We start from the raw sequence: 22,907 nt of genomic DNA on the forward strand, positions 1-22,907 counted from the left end.
AACTATGCATATTTGTCAGTGGACAGTCCAACCATTGCTGTATTTCAGACTTGTGAGTCCATATCACTATGAAGATAAAATTAAATAAATAAATTACAAAATACAGTACAGTCAGACAATCTGATATACGCATCTTCATTATAACAATCCAGGGTTGCAAGGAACAGGTAGTGAAGCATATATAGTTCAGTTAAGGTTACAACATAGGGTGAGTTTTTCTTTCCTAAAAATAAAAGCAATAACGGTCACAACATTTTCCGAACATATAGTTTAGATAAACCTGGTTTGTACCTGATTATATTTAGTCCACGATAATAACATACACCACTCATATTGCACATATCCTTTTTTTGTTGTTCCTTTTCTTTACCTAGTTTCTAGCATTTGTAATATTTCCTATACTGTTTTGATATTTTTAATATTTTATATTCATGCTTGCACAAACACACCACAGCAAATTCTTTGTATATGTTTACCTACTCGGCAATAAACCCAGATTCTGATTCTGCGATGTTATGTTAAGACTTCCAGTCTTTACATGTGATGTGCACATAAATTACACACAGCAGTTGCTGGCAATGAAATTCTTTGGTCACAAGCTTCCTCTAACCATTCTTTAAAATATTTAGAAAGAGAACCGCACAAGCAAATAAAATAGAATATAAAAACTTAAATAGATGTATAAAATAAAAATAGAACTAAAGTAATTAAAGTAATAAAATACTGTGAGGTGGGCTGACCCCAACAGACGTGCTGTGAGGTGGGAGACTGAGAAACATCTGGTGCAGATGTGAAATCACTGCGATCACACCGCGAGAGACACCCTGGCGTCCTCTGCGCACGCGCCCCCTGTCAGAGCGGAGGAATCGTGGCTGCGCTAGCATCGGGCTAGCATTCCGGAGCTAACACACTGGGAGCGCGGTGTGTGCGCGGAGGGAGGAAGGCGTCCTGCACACGGGGAGGCACAGAGACAACGGCGACTTCAAATACCCCCAGCTAATCCTCGAGCTAACCATTATCCCTCCATGCTGCCCGGGGAGGGAAGATAACGTTAATAACCCCGGCGCTGCCACCTCAATTAGCGAGGCGGTGTGAGGCAGATAAAGAGGAGGAGGAGGAGGAGTGGGGGGGGAGACTGCGTTTTTTTTTTTTTAAAGCGTGAAGACGACCCTCTCTTCCCTGACGGAACCACAGGTTTCTTCCAGCGCTGAGGAATCCATCCGCAGCCTCGCCTCGTCTTCAGCATGAGGCTGCCGAGCCACCGACAATGCGCGACGGAGGCAGACGGGAAGAAGATGGACCAGGCGCCGCCGTTCAGGAACCCTTTTGTGCACGTCTTGAAATTCAGCCCCCTGGAGAAGGCGAAGGTAAATGTTGTTGCCTGCGGACATGTTGCTCCGCACGCTGCCCCGCTGTAGCTGCTTGTTGAGCCGTGTTGCCACCGGTGCCACCCGGTGCAGAGGAGGCTGTCACCGCAGGTTAACTTGGCAGGGTTTTTTTTTCTTCCTCCTCCTGATTGCTAGAGTTAGCCATCCTGCTAACGTTAGCTGCATACATGTTGCTCGCTGCAGCCCCCTAAGTGCTGCTGTACGTTTTAAAAATGGATGCTCGGCTGCAGCCGCGGTGTGTGCTTCACATGCGGGTGAATAAAATGCGAAATTCAACATGTCACAACCCCCCTGGATTAAAATGCAGGTATTTGAGCACGGCCGCTTGACCAGGATGGGCCTAGCTTGTTGCTCTTTAGCTGTTACCATAGTTATTGTGCATCAACAGCACGTGTCTTTGCGGGGAAATTAGCATTTATTATAATAATGGCACAGACCTCTAGCTTCCTATGCATTCGCACCTATCTCTGTTGCCTAATATCGGGTCGTCCCAGTCAGCCAGCGGCCAACACGTGTGGATGTGCAGGCTGGAGAATGGGATGGGGAAACTGACAGTCATGTTCATATTTGCCCCTCATCTGCAGCTCGGATGGATTTCCCCCCCCTCCAGCTGTTCAAGTTCATAACAGACCAGTCACCTGATTGAATTCAAATCAGAACAGTTTTGCAGACATGCTGCCCAGTTACCCGTCAGTGCTGTTGATAATCAGATTTAGGGCTTTCAGGCTCCCCTGGAAGAGGTGTTCCCTTGCAGGCTACCTCCAGCTTGAAGCCACAGGTCTTGTGTTTTTGAGCTTCGCTGGTCACAAACTATGGATATATACCATTTGAATGCAGCTTGCCCATACATTAAATACAGATAACTTAAAGGCTCTGTAGTCTGATTGATAGAATCGTGTCTTTCTTTCCAAATATTACAAAATGAGAGTAGAATTATGTGCAGATGATGCAACTCTAAACTCATCCTGTATACGTCTGAGTGTCGCAATATCCTCCTTTAAAACTGTAACTGCTCACAGTTTGGAAAGACGTGTGGGCCCTTGAAGTTCACCTCAAATGATCTCAGTACAGCTTAAATGGTTAAGGAAGTGAGTATGTGATCATCCTGAGCCCGGAGTTGGCAATAATCGTACACCGAGTAGATCCTGATCCATACATTTGGAGGGATTCAGATGATGTGCCTGTCCCTGCTGAACATCATATACTACATTTTATCTTGTTCAATTGTGTTTAGTTCATTCGCCCCAGGTTAAAAATGTCACAAGTGTATTTAAAATGTCAGCCTGTGTTCTAAAACAATTTGATATGAGTGTCTTGTTGGTGAACTCGTAACTCTCACTCACAGCTCCAGGATAAGACAGGTGAAGACATGTTTGCCTTTTAATCGTAAAGCTTCCACAGCTTCCCAAAGTTGCAGTGTACTGACTTGATGCCATTACCATGATTACATTGTTACCTGTAAGCACAAAACAGTAGAGCATATTTATTTCTTAGCATGTTGAATGACAAAACTGTTACCTTCAAGATTAGAACATAGAGCATTTGCTGGGTTAGAGTTAGTAAACAGTGTGGAACTGGGGCACAGGTGTGAGGTATTTCCAATAACACTAAAGTATATTGGGCGAGCCTCATTTTATGAATGGCGCTGCCCTGGCATACAAGGTGTGAGATCTTGTTACAAGTAAGAATAGTGCCTAGGGGAGGTTCACACACATTTCTTTCCTCTTTGCTTTTCTGTGAGAGGTTGAAAAATTAGAACATTAGCTAGGTCAAAGCGAAGGAGAAAGTATGTTCTCTCCTAAGTATAACATAACTCTACAAACAGAACATTAAATGCACCTTATTTCTTTAGACTAATCACATGCTGCTTGTTTGTTTTACCATGAGAATATATGTGCATATTATAATTTGCAGAACGTTTTGACAGCTGGGCCAAAAGTAGATATCGCATGCGACTCCCTCACTTTAACATAGGATCACATTTAGTTGGCATCTTCTTGGCAACAAAGCTTTTTCAGGACACAAACGACATGTGTTTTAACATTACATTAAGGACGTCACGGTAGCTGGGCACTTAAAACCCGTTTCTTGTAAACAGTAAGTGCTGAACAAAAACTGGGTCATGGAATGATGGAACATGGTTTCCTAGTAGTTCGGATGTTACTGGGAACAGCTGTTTTCAGCATGTTGCGCTGGTCTTGCTTTCACATCCATGAGGACGATGCAATCTGAACTGAAACCCAGAGAACTAGAGCAAAACATGATACTTTTGTGTGTGACCTGACCAGACAATACATTGACAAACCCACAGAATCAGTTTCAGGTTGAAATGAGTATTGAATGACACTGTGAGTCAAAAGTATTATGATACCCAATTTCTAGTAATTTCTATTGAATTTTAAACAATACAAGTTGTTCATGAAAATTCCTGCATGATTAGAAATACATTTTTCAGGGATTAAGAAATTAGTTGCAACTTTCCTGCTGCAATGGAGGTAAATGTAGCCTTGAAAGTTAGTGCAAACAATTCTTACAGGTTCCCCAACAACTGTCTATACAAAAGGCAATGTTGGAACAAACTGTTACTACACCATCTGTTGGTTTATTAAGACAATACTGTACTGCAGGAAGTAGTGCTGTATGTTGTTGTTAGAATGGTGAGAAAAAGACAAGTGAGAGCTGATGGTCAGAGGATCAACCTACAGCAACATAACAAGGCAAAACATGAGAAGGAAAGATCCAGATGATGGAAGAGCAGCTCAGTCTCCAGACTTGAACCCCATGGAGCTGGTTTATTATGAACTGGACAGAAGCTGAAAGAACAGCAACCTGCAAGTGATACACAATCTCAAGAATTCTCTGGGCAATATTTGATTTTCATTGTAGATAAAATGCCACAGGTTGTAGGTGACAGACTAAATGGATGATGTATGAGTACTCATTTTGAATTGTTTGTATTGAATTGTTTGTTTTTCTGGTGTCACCCTCACTATAATGAAACCTATTTTTTGTGTTGCAATGGTTGGCCACAAACACATATGAGTGTCTCATAATTGTATTTTGACAAATAAGGACCATAAGACCATTGCATATAAATGCAGGAGCTAATGAAGCACTTCTTTTTGTAAAAAGTCGAATTGGCATCGTGGTTCACAGTGCGAGAGTCTGTTAGGTTCTTTTTGAAATCTATGATTCTCGGTTTTATCAAAAGGAACAGCTGTTAAGAAAAGGGGACGTAGTTAATAACATGGCAATTTCGGACTAATAGCCACATTAGTCAATCGCCTGAAACGTTGGTTTGAGTGTGGTGACTTGCAGATGCTCATTAGCAGGCTCTACTGTAATTCAGTATCCTGACCTTTGAATCCACATAAAGATTTGCTCGCAGTTTTGCACTTTGATGAGCTAATTAATGGATCGACAGAGGTTGGCATAGCCCTTACATGAAATCATTTTGCTGTGTTCTTTTGAGATTTGAGAGTATGTGAAAACATTTCAGTCCCAAAACAGCCACAAACTCTTAAGACTGTTGTTGTGGTGTCAGACTGAAAGCCTCAAACGTTAAAGTAAATGTAGTTGCCAGCTTAGCTTTGACAAGCCTAATTTATATTCCTGTGTGATTGATTGGGGAAATCCAACAAAGACCTAAATCTGTTTTGATCCTGTCAGAGTCAATAGATTGTTCCCACACTATATAGATCAGTATTTCTGTCTATTTGCGCTTTTGATTACATGAGTAGTTACATTATCATCGAATGGATTTAGAAGGTAATGTTTTCTCAGTTTAAAGCCCTAGGTTTAAAATGTCAGGTGTCAGTAACGTGAAGTATTGCTTTCCATTAAGCCCAGAGGGTGTGGTTGAAGTAAAGCCAATAAGGTCTCCACTATAAAATTGCTTTTCCCGTTTCTATTTCACTGTGTTCTTCCATCTTACAAGTTTTTTAACTCATAGATATATTTTAGTTTTCCTATTCTTACTGAATACCTGAAGTAACTCAGGATGTTTCCTGCTTTGACAGTTACATAGTTTCTCTATGATGTGTACTTGCACATTTTAGCGTAATAATTTGAGTAATAAATTGTTCTGCATGTCCAACTCACACAGAGAGAAACCTTGATGAGTTTGAGAAACTAAATGCATCGCTGCATCTTTCAAGGAAATTGCTTTCAAGTGTGCAACATGTGCACTTTGGGAAGAGGAAGCTCATACATGCGTCTACTTGCAGTGAGCAGTTGGTCAACAAGGTAAACCCTGAAATGAAGCCTGATCTGTAACCATGGTTGTGTGTTTGTCACTGACAGCACATATAGACACAGTTTATAACAACCGGAAACGCATGCAAATGGTATTCCACAACATAAAGCCGGCCCTGAACGCCTGAAGTCAGTGTAACTTCTAAGTAACCTCTCTGCTTTTTGTAGCATTGGCTGTATTTAAATTCTAAGTGACATTCATGCATTCTCATGCTTTGGGTCTGAATAAATCTTTTAACAAATGCATTATCCAGTGGCTCTCAAACATTTCTAGCAAGACCTTTTTATAGTAAAAAAAATTCTTGACTACTTGCAGTGTTTGTTCTTTTCTTGAAGCACATAATTCATGTAAGAATCTTTGTAAAGTAAACAGTTTGCATGTCTATAAACAGAGAACTGAAACTAATGTGATGTGTAATGTGAAGTGGTAGTATTGGTGCATAATGTCCTAAAAACCACATAATATAAGTATGGTCACGGTTATGTTTCGGGTTTACTTGACAACCAAGACAGAAATTATTTTGGTGCTCATTCTGTGTCAGTAGTTTAACAGGCAAATCTTCAGTTGATTGATGTCAATTTACAATACCACCAGACAAGAACTGTCTCTGGATAAGAGACTTCATACTCATTTGTAGTGGTTGTTATCAAGGCAAATATTGACATAAGATAAGCAGTGTTATCAGAGAGTCATAAAAAGAGCTTAAGTAAACAGCCACCATTTAACTCAAACAGTGAAGCTCCAGGTTTTGTCAGAGCCTTCAAGAACAAACACCATGTCTTGTATGTAACATTTACATGTGTATGTTTGTGAAGTACCGTATGCACGAAGGCTGGGTGTCACTGTAATTTCTTTAAATTGTCTATTACATGTAAGACACACAGCTCATCATGTAGTGTTGCTGGTGTTTTGTATTGCTAAGCTGTTGCTGGTAGTTGTGTGCAGAGGCCATGCTGCAGATCTATTGTCCTTGTGTAGTGTATTGGACACATATATATAAGGGAAAAAGTTAAGTTCAGCTTCATTAGATCCTGGAAGTTGAACTATATGCAGCATTTTTTGTCTTTACAACAGTTCTTATCCAATAGATAATGCTGAATATCTACTGTGCTCTCGGCTGAAGTTTCCTTGGGCAAGAGAATTGCCCCTCATAGAAAAAAGTGCTGCCCATAGATTCACAGTATGAATGAGTGTGTGAACGGCAGAAAACTGTACTTCAAAGCACTTTGAATGGTCATCAAGAATAGAAAAGTGCTATATAAATGGACCATTTACCATTTTCAGTGAATTGCCACGGCCCCAAACCATGACCAACACATCTTAGAGGATATACTGCATGGACTAAAGTGAAACTGAAACTGTCTCCAAAATCCCTCCTCATTTACTGCACACTGTTCTCCATTAACCTTCAATCCTCAAAAACTCCTCAGTGGAACGAAAGCAGTTCCATTGTGTCCGTGGCATACTTACTGCTTTCGATCACACAATGCAATGCTCAGCACTGTACAGATGCAAACAAATTATAGTTGATTGTGTGTGATTAAGTGTGATTTAACAGTTGTTACTGATGATGCAACATGCTGATAAGTGTGTATCCAAAATCTCAATTCACTGCCTACTATTTTGAGCATCTTTTTTGCTGTTGAATGAGTGAATGGTGCAGTGATTTCTTTTTCCGGCACAGTTTGTATCTTGAATCATTTTTTAAAGGAAAACTGTTGTGATGAGTGACAACAATTGTATCGATGTGGATCTATTTCTCTAACAATTTTTTCTCATTTCTTCAATTTCTTACAGATTGCATTGATGACAGTCACACTATTCCCCATCCGTCTCCTCATAGCTGCATTCATGATGCTGCTGGCTTGGCCTTTTGCCTTCCTGGCCTCAGTTGGGCGCTCAGAGACAGTCGTTGAACCCCAGTGCCTCTGGAGGAGGTGAGTGCTTCATATGTATATTGCATGAAACACTACAGTTCTATCCATATTGGGACATTTGCCTTGGAGAGATTCTTGGGACTTGACACCAGCAACAATAGAATGCTATGATACACGCAAAACAAGCACCAGTGCTGCTTTCAGCACGATAGAAGAACTGTATTGTCAGGTTTTAAATTTTTTTGATTAGAATTAGTTTGATGCTTGATTTAAAACTAGAAGAATTGTTGCTACTAGTAACTTCTGACTGCAGCTATGATATTTGAGAAAAAGGTCCAAATTAAAAAGATCTTGTTTTGAGTCAAACAAAAAATGAGAAATCTGATAATGATTTGTTAGCTGTCTCCTTTGATTCTGATTCATCCTTGAGCTTTGATAATTGTACTGTTTGACCCTCTGCCTTGTGCTCCTTACTCTGATTGTGTAATGGGCTGTGCAGGGAAGCACACAGCAGCTGTCTAAAAATACAACCTGGAAGATTTATGAATAGGAAGGTGAACGGTGTCATATTTTCAATGGAGACTTGGGTGTAGACAATAGTAGTATTTCAAACGTGTGGTTATGGCAAATATAGATTTTTTTAAAAAAAATTTTAAACTGAGTAAGGGTCAAGCAGAGTAGAGAAAGCACAAGTCAGTAAAATGCAGAAAACGCCACAGGTGGGTAGCAACCGACATCATCATACCATGATTCAGCATATAGAGGGATAGTTACTAATGTGTTTTTGTGTTTGAGCATCTTAACGACACCAACTGGCAACTATTGCTCGAGTTTTGTTTTGTTTTCTAATCTTGTATTTCGGTCTTATTTAATTATGGTGCATTGTGCCTTGCTGATTTAAAAAGCTTTTTTTTTAATGATGTTAAGCTTTCATCTTATTAAATTTAAGACCCTGGTTAGACTCTTGCTTGGTCTAGATGACATCAGTTTCGAGCTCTCGCCAGTCTCTCAAGGCAGGGCAAAGGCAGAACAAAGACTCGATGGGCTAAATGGCACTAATGTCAGGTCCTACACATTGTGGAGATGTGCCTAACAGGGGGTTAAGGTCTTATTTCTTGGTGTTATCTCTCTTTTCACGGCACACAAACCATATTTATTTTCTGCATTAATTCATAACTTTAACTCTACTCAACCCTGTCATTGGAAATATGCATCTCTTCTATTATGCAGTATTTGTCATTAAAGCTTATTGACTTCTATTTTAGAAAAGTATATTATATCAGTATAATGTGTCTACAGCCTTTTTTTAAATGAAATTACATATCATGTATGATCTTCTTTCCAGACTGGTGGACATAATTCTGAAGATCATCATGCGGGTCATGTGGTTTGCGGGAGGTTTCCATTGGATTACTGTGAAAGGGCAAAAGGCGTTGCCAGCAGAGGCACCCATCCTCACCCTGGCACCCCACTCATCTTACTTTGATGCCATCCCCGTCACCATGACGATGGCCTCGATTGTCATGAAGGCAGAGAGCAAGGATATACCTCTCTGGGGCAGTAAGTAACACTACCTCTATGACAATAACCTTTATTGCAAAGAGAGGGAACAGATATATGAATCAAATCTGGAAAAAAAGATCTGATCTGATTCTTCTTGGCAACATTACAGTTTCTATTGGACCACAATCCAGCATCTCTATCCTTAGGAAAACGTATTACCTATGTTGGTTACTCAGTACAGTACGTGCCTTATGCTGTAATGTGCTCTGAGGCAGGCAAAGGCACTTTTTAAAGGGCAGGACACAACAATTCTCTGTGATGTTGCCGTTGTATCAGTAAATAAGAGGGAATTGCCCAGAACAGGAAATGTTTTCACACACAAAAATGCACGTACACCTACCTGTTGTGGAAGCACAAGTCAGTTTTCAGTTCTGTCTCAGCAATTTAATTCTGTAAAATTTTGGGATTGTCTTGTGCTTACAGTTCTGTAATGGTGTTAGATGTGATCTACATGACATTGTTTCAGAAAGAAAACAAATCAAATGTTTTTGTCTGTTTTTTCGATCTCACTCATGCAAGGAAAGGAAAAACAGTAACTCACTGCATCCCTAAAACAATGAATGCTATGGCTATATAATAAGCTTTAGATTTAAGGGTATCTCAACCACCTCATCCACCTGTTGGAGCAGAATCTCTTGTTGACCAGCAGAGTAATGCGAGGCGATGCTGCCAAGGGGCCAGGTGGGGCCACCTGACACAGTAAAGGCTAAAGATGCAACACACAAGTCTAAACTGAATGAATGTCAAATCAATGTGGAGAGCACTAACCACTGTTGTAATCAGATTTTTTATATTGTAAATTACAGAACACTTGTAATAACAGTAACAGTCTAAAATACTTTTTAAGCAAATCAGGCTAGTAAACCAGGCTAATAAAAATCAGGCTATGCAGACCTCTAGAAGTCAAGCAGTGATCCAAAAAAAGAAATCATTTATAGAAATAAGATTCATTGATGCATCGATAATAGTTGTATAATCGAATATTAGCCCTCTGAATGGGTATTGAATCGAGGTGCCTAGAGATTCCCACCCCTATAAGTCAGTAATGAGCCACTTTTCTACCTCCAGCCTTAGTGAATCTTGCCAAGTCACTGCAGCCGAATTTGAACACATTTGCACATTGACAAACTGATATTTTTCTCAGCAACATGCAGTCACCATAAAAAAACCATATTTTGTTGCAGGATTCATTTTAGTGTATAGGATTATTCTGGTATGTCTGCCACATGATAATGTCTGTGTTTTAGTTAGCTTGACTAGTCCTTTGGCTTTGCAGAAGCAGGTTCCAGGCCTGGCCAAACAAGTGCAATCCAGAATAAGCATTAAGAGCTGATCAGCCACTGTGACGTGTGTAGTGTCTCTCAGGCCACTTGCTCGAGCCCTAATCCCTTCGTATAGGCAGACAGCTCAGAGTTGGAATCCGTTTCTCCTTCTTCATGGTCTCACCCACTTCTTTCTTCATCTTGTGTTATCCTCGCTCTCCTGAACTTTTTCTCCCTCATTCTTTTTCTTCTTTCCTCTCCCAGTCAGAGGGCTTCCAGTAAATTTGGTTTTGATAATTCTTCTCTGTCTTAAAATGGGATGCACAATACATGTCTTCAGTATCTACAGACGCCTGCAAACGTAATCTAATGTACTTAAACACAGTCTTTCTGTTTGCGGTTCCTTTTTCATTTCATTGTACATTTTCCTTTGTGGTTCAGCTAAGCTAATGGGTCTCGCATCGCTAGAGAAGAGGCGCTCTCAATGTTTGCCCTGCAGATTATACACTATGCAAATATCATTGAGCCGAGTGCTCTTTTAATAATTCATCAACTTTTTCGTCATTGCATTACATCTGAGGAGTTTCTCAGTCTGACACTAACAAGTGGCTGTGCTGTGGGAAAAGAAATTGGCAAGGTGTGTGTGTGTGTGTGTGTGTGTGTGTGTGTGTGTGTGTGTGTGTGTGTGTGTGTGTGTGTGTGTGTGTGTGTGTGTGTGTGTGTGTGTGTGTGTGTGTGTGTGTGTGTGTGTGTGTGTGTGTGTGTGTGTGTGTGTGTGTGTGTCAGTCTGCAGTTTGGAACTCTGGCGCTACTGTTTTGTTCGTCTAAAGTCCTCACAGGATTGGGTAGGATGTCGCTGAAATTACCCCATCCTCATTCCTAGCCTCTTATAAGAAGAGGGACAGACTTTTTTGATAAACATGTGAGAGTCATCATGCAACCAGCATTAAGGGAGCATATGACCATGTCTTAATACAGAAGAATGTAGCTTCCAAAAAAGACAGTTTTGATTATTTTATTTTCCATATATAAGGTTAGGTTGGCTGCTTCCACTCTCAGCGTGAAGAATCTAATGGCTGGTTAGCAAGGCACATAAACTCTGTAATGCTGTGATACAGATCAGTAAACATTAATGGACACTTTTGTGCCTTTTATCAATGGTAGTTTCTCATAGGTAACAAGATTTGTATTTAGCAGTGCTTTGCTGTTATATGAATGTCACATTCAGCACAGCTACATTCTTCCACACTTCCCCCCTGTGCAACTCTGTTAGATTGATTAGGATTTAAGTGTTTTGTTAAGCGATGCCATTAGAGTGGTGGCTGCTGTAAACAAGAGGATTCCATTTCTAGTCAACACACTGAATTGTTTGTGCAACAGAATTCATCAGATTATTCAACACTTATAATCTTATTATTTAGTGCAGAGATATTTTAGTTTGATCCTATTCGGCTGTGACATTTACATAACGCGTGGAAAGGTCTTACTGGGTTCTTGTTGTGTTCAACCAAAGCACGACATGTAGTCGATACAGATAATGAAAAGAAGCTGTGGAAGGATATTTCTTTGTACATTTATATTGTCTCTATTCTCTCTTTGATTTTTGCTTCTAGCTTTGATCAAGTTCATCAGGCCAGTGTTTGTATCACGGTCCGACCAGGACTCCAGAAAGAAGACTGTGGAGGAGATCAAACGCAGAGCTCACTCAGGAGGGGAATGGCCTCAGGTACGTGAACGCAAGTCCCACAGCTGCCAGATTACCAAATCATCGTAACACAGCACCTGAGATTTAACAGTCAGCAGATCATTTTCATTGAAGCACTATTAATGAAGAGCAGCCAGAAATGATGTAATAAACACTAACTCTAGTTTATTGACTCTATGGCAGCAAATAAAAACCAAAGGTTATTGGCGACTTTTTATCACAGCAAAATGTAAACACAATTCTAAAATGGCAGTTTAATACATACAAAACCAGGGCTTCAACACAAACTGCAGTTTTCATTCTAATGATGACGCTGCTGAAAGACCATTCCAATCCAGCATTATTGACAACAGTGTTGGACTAATTGCTCATCTTACTTACTGTGACTTGCATTATTTTGCTAATTAATAAAACTATAGATACAACATGCTGTCCAAACTGTATTTTCCAATCTATAACCTCTTGCCCTCTCTTTCCAACAGATAATGATCTTTCCAGAGGGAACATGCACCAATAGATCCTGTTTAATCACCTTTAAGCCAGGTAGCTCCTCTGCGATCCCTTCTGTCCTCATTGAACTGTCTTCTCCTCTTTTGAAGCCGGCTGTTTCTGTTGAATGTGATGTGAAAATTAAAAATTAAGTAACCTTTAACTTTCCACAAGGCAAAGTCCTTGAATATACAAATTTAAAAATTGGTACGAAACAGAAATGTGATTTTTATTCAACATTTACAAAATTAATTTTCTATTTTGTGCGGTGTTCTCAACCCAGTTTATTTTTTTATGCAGTCATGTTAAATTGAAACATTATTTCTCTCATAGGGGCTTTCATCCCAGCTCTACCAGTGCAGCCTGTGGTGATTCGTTACCCTAATAAACTGGTAAGATTGCTTCAGTACATTTTGCTAACACACCTTAATAATTGCATATTTCTATTATATGTAGAAAAATCATATTAACATATTTTTATGCAAATAGTTAAAATAACATGTATGACGCTGATAGTTTAGCCCATGGCAATAATTATAGAAATAATCATGTAAGGTTTTTATTAGGAAAGCATTAAATTACCCTGTTCAAGTTGCAGGAACTTAATGCAACCCATTTTATGACCAACTGATTTTCTGCCTGAACCTGATTGCACAGTAATCTGGTTATTGGTCCACAAATATGCGTAGTGTCGCCTTTCATTTAGTCCAAGGACAGCTGCAGTTAATGTGAAGCATTACTCCAATACCCTTTGTATAAATGTTACATAAATAAATAAATACATTTATATTCCATTCTGTTTATTGTATTGACATTATGTGCTTTTGCAGGACACAATCACATGGACATGGCAAGGACCTGCAGCGTGAGTCCACAATTTCTTTTCATATTTGTAGTTCACATGTGGTGTTTATCAGATTGTTTTATGATAGAAAAAAATACATGTGTTCATTTTGTACTTTTCTCAAATTGAAAGAGAAACATCGTATTTCTTCTTTATCTCTGTTGTGTTCTCACATTACTAAGTCAGTTGATTCGGCCTCCGTCTTTATGGTGCCTCTCTGGAAGCTGTTGGCTGTCTTCTCAGCTCAGTTTAACAGAACTATACACCACATAGCGATGGCAGTAGCTGCCAGTGTAAACAACAGACAACCGCGACACGCAGCAGAACCACTGTGCAGTCATTACATGGCGCAACCGCAACCAGTGTGGCCCCGGCGTAACACTTGTGACCACACAATATAACATTACCTTTCAATCCAAGCATGACACAAAAAAAGGTTAATAGTAAGAACACATTTATGTATCCACACGATTAGATTGGCTCTGACAGTAATTGAGCTTCATAACATCTTGTTCTTTGTTCAAGGCTGAACTGAAACATTTAAAAACACCTGCAGGTGTGTGTCCAGATCCATGTAAAATGTTGAAAGGCATCTACTAGAAAATTGGTACCTGTAAAGTTTGGCAGTGATCAAACTGTTTAATTTAGAAAAATAAAAGAAAACCTTTTTTTACTATGAGGAGTTTTCTTGTGGTGTCAACCTTTTTAATGTGGGCCGAGAAAAGCAGGTTCTCAACTGTGAAATAATTTGCCCTGTTAGACATGGACCCTGTTTTAGGCTCCTTGTGTTTATTGTTGTTTGTGTCTTTTTATTATCCAGGTTTGAAATTCTGTGGCTGACCCTCTGCCAGCTGCACAACGAGTTTGTGATTGAGGTAAGCATCACGTTGTTTCTCCATACTGTATGCATCAACAATAATATAGATCATGTCCTGTTTTCCCATGATGACCTCTGCAATGAATTCCAAATTAATAAAAGATGCCAGACATTCATTCTATTCTATTTGTTTCTTAAAGATATTGTTATGTATATGCATGTCCCTTCCTTTTATCTAAACTCTGCAGTGTTCTATTTTCCATCAGTTCTGTTTGTGAATTTTTTATTAAAAATTCTTGAGTCAATATAATATAAATAGACTTTTAATAATATATAAAGTTTAATAATTATAAACTTCTCACTCCACAGTTCCTTCCCATCTACACACCCTCAGAGGAGGAAAAGAAGAACCCTGCTCTGTTTGCTATCAATGTGAGACGCATCATGGCAAAGTAAGTTGAATGTGTTGTGTCATTATGTTGGCAGTACATCTTTTAAATAGATAAAAGAAAACTTGTTGCATTTTTAATTATTTATTGACATCCAATAAACAACAAAGCAAGTAATGCAGTATAAAAAAAATCTGTGTACAATCATATCAATATTAGTAAATGAGGACTCAAAATGGTTCCATTTTACAATAAGTATATTATTCTGACAAGTGGATCTTTTATTTTGTTTCAAATTTAAAACAAACTGGTTGCAAAGACATCGTTGAAAATACAGTTCCCAAAATACAACCTCAGTATAAAAGAAGTGAACATGCTGGTGATTAGCTATTAAGGCCACTTGAATGAACAAGGTAAGAATACTTGTGAATAGCCCGTTTCTATGTCTAAACAAATAAGAAACCTGGTTAGGAGATATCATTAAAAACGGGGGCGACGGTATAAGAAGAGCCATACTACCAGTTACAGAAGCCCCAGCAGCTGTCCTCAAAAAACCTCAAACCTCAAAAACCTGACTCTGCAGTGAAAAACGCATGCGTAAGTGCTTCTGTCTTGACGTAACGATTATCTGTGAAAACCGGTGTTTCACTGACTACTCAGTGTCAAGGACATTGCATGAAGTCGCCGTTCAAGAATGCAAACATTACTTTTTACTGCATAAAACTTGAGGAGAAGACTGATGAATGTTGGCACTTTGTGTGGTTGAGTGAAACAAAAATAGATTTGTTACAGCCGAGTCCAGCATTTTTTTAACCCGATTGGGTTAATGTGGTTTCATGAGCACAAAAGGTGTAGCGGAGATGACATTTATACATGACGTTATAAATATTATTTGTGTACTGAAAGAAAAGATGACTTTTCAGCGTGACAATGATCGTAAACAAAAAAATCATGCAAGAGCTGGTAAAGCAGAAAAAGAGAGACAACTACTATTGACTTTTGTTATTTGGTTTGTTAACATGGACCTTTCATAATATTCAATAAACCCTCACATTTTTCAAATTAATTGTCTGCTTTTTTCTCGGGCTTTGACTAAAATGTTAAAATGGCATTTTAGTGTGGTGGGTTTTGTTGTATATTGTAAGTTACTTTTGTCGGTCTCAGCAGTTCGAAAGGACAAAGACAAGTTCAATTCCTCTTTCTCACAGAGCAAGTGAGAACAGGTCCACCTCTGCACAGCCTCGGTCTGAACTGTGGTTATGAAGGCCCTCAACCACATGCACAAGTTTATAAATATTATCCTGCTTTGAGTATGACACCTTAATCATGATTCACATAATTATGATAACACAGCACCTTCCTTACTTTTATGCCAACTCCTTTATGCAGTGCTTTCTTTAAAGGCTACACTAACAACCTGTTCTCTCGTACACCCCCACACACTGTGCTTCACTGCTGTGAGCCTGGAATTCTAAACTTGATGCATACAAAATATGTATATATTTTTCTAAACATCAATGTTGTTATATCAGCCTTAAGCAAAATGTTCATGGTTTTGCACACAGTGATTATTTATTGTCTCCTCTGTTCTCTGCCCAGAGCCCTGGGTGTACCCATCACAGACTATTCATTTGAAGACTGCCAGCTGGCCATGGCAGAGGGCCAGCTCCGACTGCCAGTCGACACCTGTCTGCTGGAGTTTGCCAAGCTCGTCAGGAGACTGGGGTGAGTCACTCAAACCTTCCAATGGGATGCACCCATCGGTGGGAACTAAGTGAGGGGCACAAGGGTGAGACGGCTAAAATACTCACAGCACACTGTGGGCATCCAGACTAAGTTTCTGTCAGTGGTATCTGTGGGTGGGGGGGCCTTTAGGGATCCATGTCCCCTGGCCCCTAGGGATTTCCAGTAAATGGTGAGCTGCCAGGCACAGGATGGGATCTGGAGGGGGATACTGTTATCTCCACTCACGTACAGTTTCTTGGTAAATGACCGTCCACTCCCTCTTTGGTGTGATGGTGGAGGTGGCAGTGAGGAGGACCAATGCATGGGGGGGAAACAGGGGTGGGAAAAATGTAAATAGATGGACCATTGAAAATAATGCAGCCCAACAAAATACTGGTTAAATAGATGTTGTAGCCTTTTCTGCTCTTACTGTGTCATTTTATTTGTTTTTCTCCAAAGTTATTCATTAACATAACTTCTCCTCCCCTCACTCGTCCAGGCTTAAACCACGGAACATCGAGAAGGTTCTGCAGGAGTATGGGAACAGAGCCAGGAAGCTGGAGGGGCAGAAGCTGGACTTGGATGACTTTGCTCAGTTCCTCGACGTGCCAGTTTCAGACATGCTGCGAGACATGTTTGCTCTTTTTGATGAGGTAAAGATTGAGGACATTTTTTACTGTTCATCTCGATAGAACCCCAGTCCTCCTCGGTAGCCAGTATTAAATAAATTATAACGTGTGGTGTTAGCAATATGTTTTTTACCTCTGGGCATGATACAACTCCTGGCAGTTGACAAAGTGCTGTGAAAACGCTGCTTAGCCGAGAAAGTGGGTTTAATACAAAATGCATTCATAACACTGATCACAGCACCTTGTTTGTGTCACTGGGGGGGATACATTTGCATCGTAGTACATAAACCCTGATTGTTTTATTGCTCTGTGTAGTGGTCTTTTTCACATGCTCTGTCTTCATCCTTCATAACGTGTTGTTCTCTCTCTGTTTTCCAGCATGAAGATAACTGCATGGATATCAGAGAGTATGTGATAGCCTTATCTGTCGTATGCAGACCTGCCAAAACTCTGGAAACGATGAAATTAGCCTTCAAGGTTTGTCCTGTTTGAAGCTTCTCTAATCGCCCGGCAGAATATCATTTCCTGTGCTCGCTCGGGGTCAATGTGACATTTGCTACCTTAAAATGCCACATTGTGTTGTTGTCTCAAATTTTGCAAGCAGAGTTTATCATTGCAGCCGATCTGTTGTGGTTGCTTGAAAATCAAAATTGCTCAAGTTTGAGTCACTTCCATGTTTCGACTTGAATTGCTTTGTATAATTCTTAAGCAAGTTCTTTGACCTTAGTGCTCACAATGCCTCTGAGAACAGATTCATTATTTATGTATAGCCGGTGTTATTTTAGACGAAGGGGCAATCCGTTTAAAGACTGATTTCCCTGGCATGTAATCTCACAACCCTGTCAGAGTGACAAGCCACGAGGTAACGTCAAAGAGATGACTTCTGCACTTCTCCCCGTTTTAATCTTCTCCAGATGTTTGAGGCAGAGGAGGACGGTGCCATCACAGAGATGGAGTTGGCAGTTGTACTGAAGACAGCTTTAGGAGTGACTCACCTCAGCGTGTCGCGCCTCTTTGCTGCCATCGACTCTGAGGACACAGGGAAGATTACATTTGGTAAGAGAACAAATCAAGTAATAAAACCATCCCTTGTTTATTGATTGACCTAAATATTTCTTGAGTGAATCTTTGTCCCAAAATTGGGTTTGTCATCAAAGCAGTTGTCATCTTTTCTGTCTCGAGGCAGTAGATTCAACCACCTGGTCACTTTTTTTATATGTTGTTTTTCTTTGTCTCTGGTGCCCTCTTGTGGTCTTTTCACAGACAAGTTCAGATGCTTCTTGGAGCAGCACCCAGACTTTGCTGAGGAGTACCTGCACACAGAAAACACAGGACTTTACAGCGGCCCCTGCCACGGTCACCAAATAAAGCCCAGCCTGTCTTCCCTTAACCTGCGAGGCACTGCCACCACCAAAACTTCTAACGGTATCTGCCCCGATTTTACCCACAACGACACAATAGACGGACTCCTCAAGAAACACAACTGAAAAGGTTTAAATTGTAGTGGGAGAAAACGTACTCCTCTCCTGGTGAGAGGATGTTTATAAGGGGAAAAAGGTTGTTGGTTACATGTTACTAACTTGTTTGAACAGTAAGGGACTACATTTCAGTAACCATGACGACACAAATGATGAAGGTTACCTTACCCTTTTTTATTAATATTGTATCCATGAAGTTTTTCTGAGGTTATTTTCTGCCTGGCAACAGTTTATTTTGTTATAAATTCCTTATTATTATTATTTTTTTTTTTCATAGCAAGAATCGTCAAAATGCCAAACACTGGTTGTTTCTGATAAAATGATTGAATACGTGAAGGGAAAGCACTTCCTGGGACAAATGTTTCTTTTTTTCTTCTCCCTCCAACATAGTACTGACTGTGCATGTTTTTAACAAGAGGGAGGCAAGAAAAAAAATCGAGCCCCAGAGAGTGAAGTGAACTGACTTCAAGTGAAATCAGTGTTCGATTCTCATTTTATTTGTAACTTCGGACGGTTTCTTTTCTTTAATGGTAGCTGCCTTTTGCGGGTGCAGAATGCATGGGCTCATGTTATTTTGAGCAGTATTGAGGATTATTTATCTTATGGTGGGAGGCCCGAGGGTACCAGTGACCATTGTTGGACCACTACAAGCGTTAAGCTTTAGTTGTCACATTTGAGGTGAACTCAGGTCTCTAAGAATTGATGGTCATAATTGCTATGAGCCTGATATATATATGTATAAACATATATATACATATAATTATATATTTGATTTAGCTCAGGGTTCAGTGACAAAAATGAAAATTTAAACTTGTATGATGTCATCATTTTTGATGCTCACTGAGTTACGTGCATGTTTTTTTTCTTATGACATCAGTACTCTTCTGCCCAGTCATTCCTCATCCACATAAACATCCCTGATGTTTTCTCTATCAGGGCGGCAGATTCAAGTGTCTTTTATTTTTTTAAATTACACAATGTGGACCAAAAATGTATTGGGTGATTTGATGTCACCTGTAAATGTCCTTTTCTTTCAGTCAGTGGTGTAATGGCTTTAAAGGAAAAGATTCACAACGTGTGACCATTGAAAGCACATTCTGTTGGGTGGTTAAGTTTGGTTTTCCAAAGGCAAGGTCATACTTTTTCCGTTTTCTGCATTACACTGCTATAACTTCAAGTGAGTCCTCCACTCTTCACAGCATATGATTCCTCAGTCTGTCTGAAATGTCCAATGTTCCAGCATATTATCACTAAACATTGGCCCCTTTGTCACGTGTAAATTTACGATATTTCAGATGTGCATGTTCTTCACTAACTGATGCTTGTTTTGAAAGTGAAACAAGCATCTTTGCTGTTTAATCACATTGTAGGGACCAGTCTGGAAATATCCATCTGTGCTAATATTTATGCCTCATTTTTTAACATTTTTTTTAAATGATGGCGGTATTGGCATGAACACATTTGTCACAAATATAATTTAATGACTTTAATAACTTCTCACTAAACTGACATGCATACTCTGGCTATAAAATGTATTTATAATTATATAACTGGTGGTCCTATGATTTCTGGTTGAATTAACATGAAGGAATATTTAAGATAACCAATTTATTTTTGAATTAGGCAAAAAGTAGAACTGTTCATTAGTAGCTAATAGTCTTTATATTATTGATTTTAAATTAAAGTAACTGGGAACTCATACTGGGAAGAAGCAATTCTCCTGTGACATTTTTACATTGTCCAGTACTCGTCGTCCTTTTTGTCTGATTTTAATACAAGAAACCTAATCTGAAATTACAATCAAGTGACAAAGTGTCATTACAGTAATGCTTATTCCAATCATCCAAGAGTTTAATAATCGGCTGTTTTTTTGCCTTATTGTCTCTGGAAACAAACAAAATAAACCTAAAACTATAGGAAAACACACAAAATGAAATGTAGATGACGCTGCAATTTATTTAGAAATGTACGTATCGTGCTTTATATCATGTTTTATAGGAAAATGGTTTGTTAAAGGGAATACTTCTCCTGAGCAAGTTAAAATAGTTTTGCAAACAGTTTTAGTTGTGATCTATAAAATTTAGCTCACTGGCAATGAATGAATTTAAGTTTTTCTTTTTTAAATCAGTGACTTTGTCGGTGAGCATCACATTCCCCTCACATTCATGACCATGTGTGCTGTACACGTTTCCCTGTTATGGCTTTTAGTGAAGCAATATTTCACATCTCTTAAGCCTTCTCCAGACGTTTGATTTTGAAGAGTTCTGATATGTATTTTGAATATTCCAAATGCAGGACATTTTGTGAATTTTTGATATACGTATATGAATGATTTTTATTTTCACTGCCATGACAGAGATCTGTGATCTTCTCTCCTCTGCAGATTGTATTGATGGTGAAAATTGAGCCACATGTTTTTTTTTTTTTTCTTTGTATAATACTGCAATTGTTTTGTGCTGTATTCCTCCTACACAGTGTAAAGTTTTATTGTTGTTATATTATTACTATTATTGCTGAGTTGACTGCTTAAAAACAAAATGCAGATTTCATATGGAAACCGATAGCCTTGAATCTATAGAATTTTTATGCTAAAAAAAAACAGAATGTATAGACAATCCTGTCACAATCAGAAGCTACTCAAAGCGCTGATCTCCAGTGGACATTTTCCTAACACGGTTTTCAAATGTACATTTTTTTTTATCCTGTCTCATTTCCCTTTGTTTGTTACTTTTAAGGCGTGCAGGTTGAACTAAGCAAAGGGTGAGTGTGTTCAGCGTGTCAGGCCTTGAGGTAATGTCTGCCGCCACATGACGGGCCGCACAGCACAAACACTCCAGACTGTACGCACTCGAGAACTAACATTTGATATGTTCTATCACAATCCTTTAGTTCTACGTTGTCCTTTTAAACTCTCTGTATTTGTGCTTGCACTTTAGATTGTTTTCTTTATATTTTTTTTTAAAGAAAAGTCACATTGCCGTAAAGCATAGGTTATAATATCGTATCTCACTCCTCTTATAGTTTGGGATTCATATATTTGCAATGGGAGCATAGAGAAAATTAGGGATCCCAAATAACAGAAGCTGCCCTATCTTCCACATTTAATTTTACTGTATATAAGGGTTGAGTTACTTTAAAACACCTTCTAGACCGACTGCTTTGTTTCAGGATTGTGGAAAGTCTGTAGCTTGAAAACGACCTCTTATACGTACAGAACTCAATATCGTACAGATTTAAACGACCACAAATAATTTGCACCGTGGAATGGATTAAGTATTTAATGTACTCCAGAGTGATGTGATTTTTACAACAGGATGTTAAATGTACAATTCACCATGTATGGGGAAATCCCGCTGTTTTTTGTACATAGGTAGGGGAATTCTGATTGTGAGTTATGACACATGACACAATGATATGAATCGATATTTTAATCCTGAAATGTACTGAGCCACAGTAAACCCCCCTCATGCAGTTTTGTAATTTATTTTTATTTAAACAGAAAACGCCATTTAAAGGTCTAAAGGTTGATGTCACACTTCATGGGCAAGTCAAATATACATTTATATATTAAATATTTTCAAATGATTCTGCACTAGGGTTGTATGAAAATACTGGGTCCATTTCAGTTCACACTTGTTTTACTTCCCTTTATTTCAAATACCTCAGTAGAGGAGAATCTCAGTTTCTACTTGCTGAGGAAAATGTAAACCTGCGAGAGATAAACTTGTATTTATGCTACTGCTGCCTGCTCACCACAGTTTGTCCTGCAGTGAGCCTAAGACGAAAGACTTGTGTACTCTGACCGAGCGATGGTGTCTTTCTGATGGCTCTCTGTGTGCGGACCGAGAAACTGAACTCATCTTTTCTCTGTAGCTTTACTTCCTGTCTTTTTCTATACTCTACAGGTTTTATTTTATTAATGCATTTTGATGATGAAGAGTCATTACTGCAAGCTACTTTGAATTTGTCTGTTCAGGACTGCTATGATATAACTTGTAAATGTGACTCTTGGATTGAATTAAAAAAAGAAAAATTAACGCACAAATTGTGTCACTGTCTTAATGGTGGTTTATAATGTGTGTGTGTGTGTCTAGTCGCGTGATGTAGAGCTAGAGTGTGTAGATGTGCAAGTGTTGTATGAGGAGTCACACCACAACAGTACAAGAAAATGAAGCACTAAAATGCACCTCACACTAGGCAGTAACCAAATTACTTTCTTTCCTCATGTGCCAGCTCATTGCATAAATGGCGCCCTCGTGAGGGAGAAAGATGCATGATCATGCAGTCCCTGAGGTAACCTAACATTCATACAAGACATTTTTCAGACAGCTGTAATGCAATTCAAGAAAATTGTACTACCAAGAAATTCATGTTGTCCATATTAGTGGAATGAACTGTTAATGCATTTTAAAAGAAATGTCTTGACTCTTAATTGGTAAATTGACTTTGCCATTATCAAAGTTTTCTTTCACTCAAGGTGTAGTGT

The 22,907-nt window shown here is 39.1% G+C and overlaps 1 protein-coding gene across 1 annotated transcript; it reads left to right on the forward strand.

The window, feature by feature from the left end:
• The first annotated feature begins 851 nt into the window (after positions 1-851).
• Positions 852-22,466, forward strand: LOC118114119 (lysophosphatidylcholine acyltransferase 1). The gene is made up of 14 exons (XM_035164367.2): positions 852-1,367; positions 7,441-7,580; positions 8,866-9,080; positions 11,959-12,071; positions 12,533-12,593; positions 12,873-12,931; positions 13,370-13,404; positions 14,204-14,258; positions 14,570-14,652; positions 16,189-16,314; positions 16,814-16,967; positions 17,322-17,420; positions 17,858-17,999; positions 18,207-22,466. The coding sequence occupies exons 1-14, from the start codon at positions 1,245-1,247 to the stop codon at positions 18,428-18,430; spliced, it is 1,629 nt and encodes a 542-aa protein (XP_035020258.1). The 5' UTR covers positions 852-1,244; the 3' UTR covers positions 18,431-22,466.
• The last annotated feature ends 441 nt before the right edge of the window (positions 22,467-22,907 follow it).

The sequence above is a fragment of the Hippoglossus stenolepis genome, chromosome 8, assembly GCF_022539355.2.
Source record: "Hippoglossus stenolepis isolate QCI-W04-F060 chromosome 8, HSTE1.2, whole genome shotgun sequence".
Taxonomy (NCBI): domain Eukaryota; kingdom Metazoa; phylum Chordata; class Actinopteri; order Pleuronectiformes; family Pleuronectidae; genus Hippoglossus; species Hippoglossus stenolepis.

Excerpts from the sequence above, each read along its gene's own strand:
- LOC118114119 (XM_035164367.2), top strand. The coding sequence starts at position 1,245 with ATGAGGCTGCCGAGCCACCGACAATGCGCGACGGAGGCAGACGGGAAG. Across the intron at positions 1,368-7,440 it reads GCCCCCTGGAGAAGGCGAAG|ATTGCATTGATGACAGTCAC; the intron begins GTAAATGTTGTT and ends AATTTCTTACAG. Across the intron at positions 17,421-17,857 it reads CGATGAAATTAGCCTTCAAG|ATGTTTGAGGCAGAGGAGGA; the intron begins GTTTGTCCTGTT and ends AATCTTCTCCAG.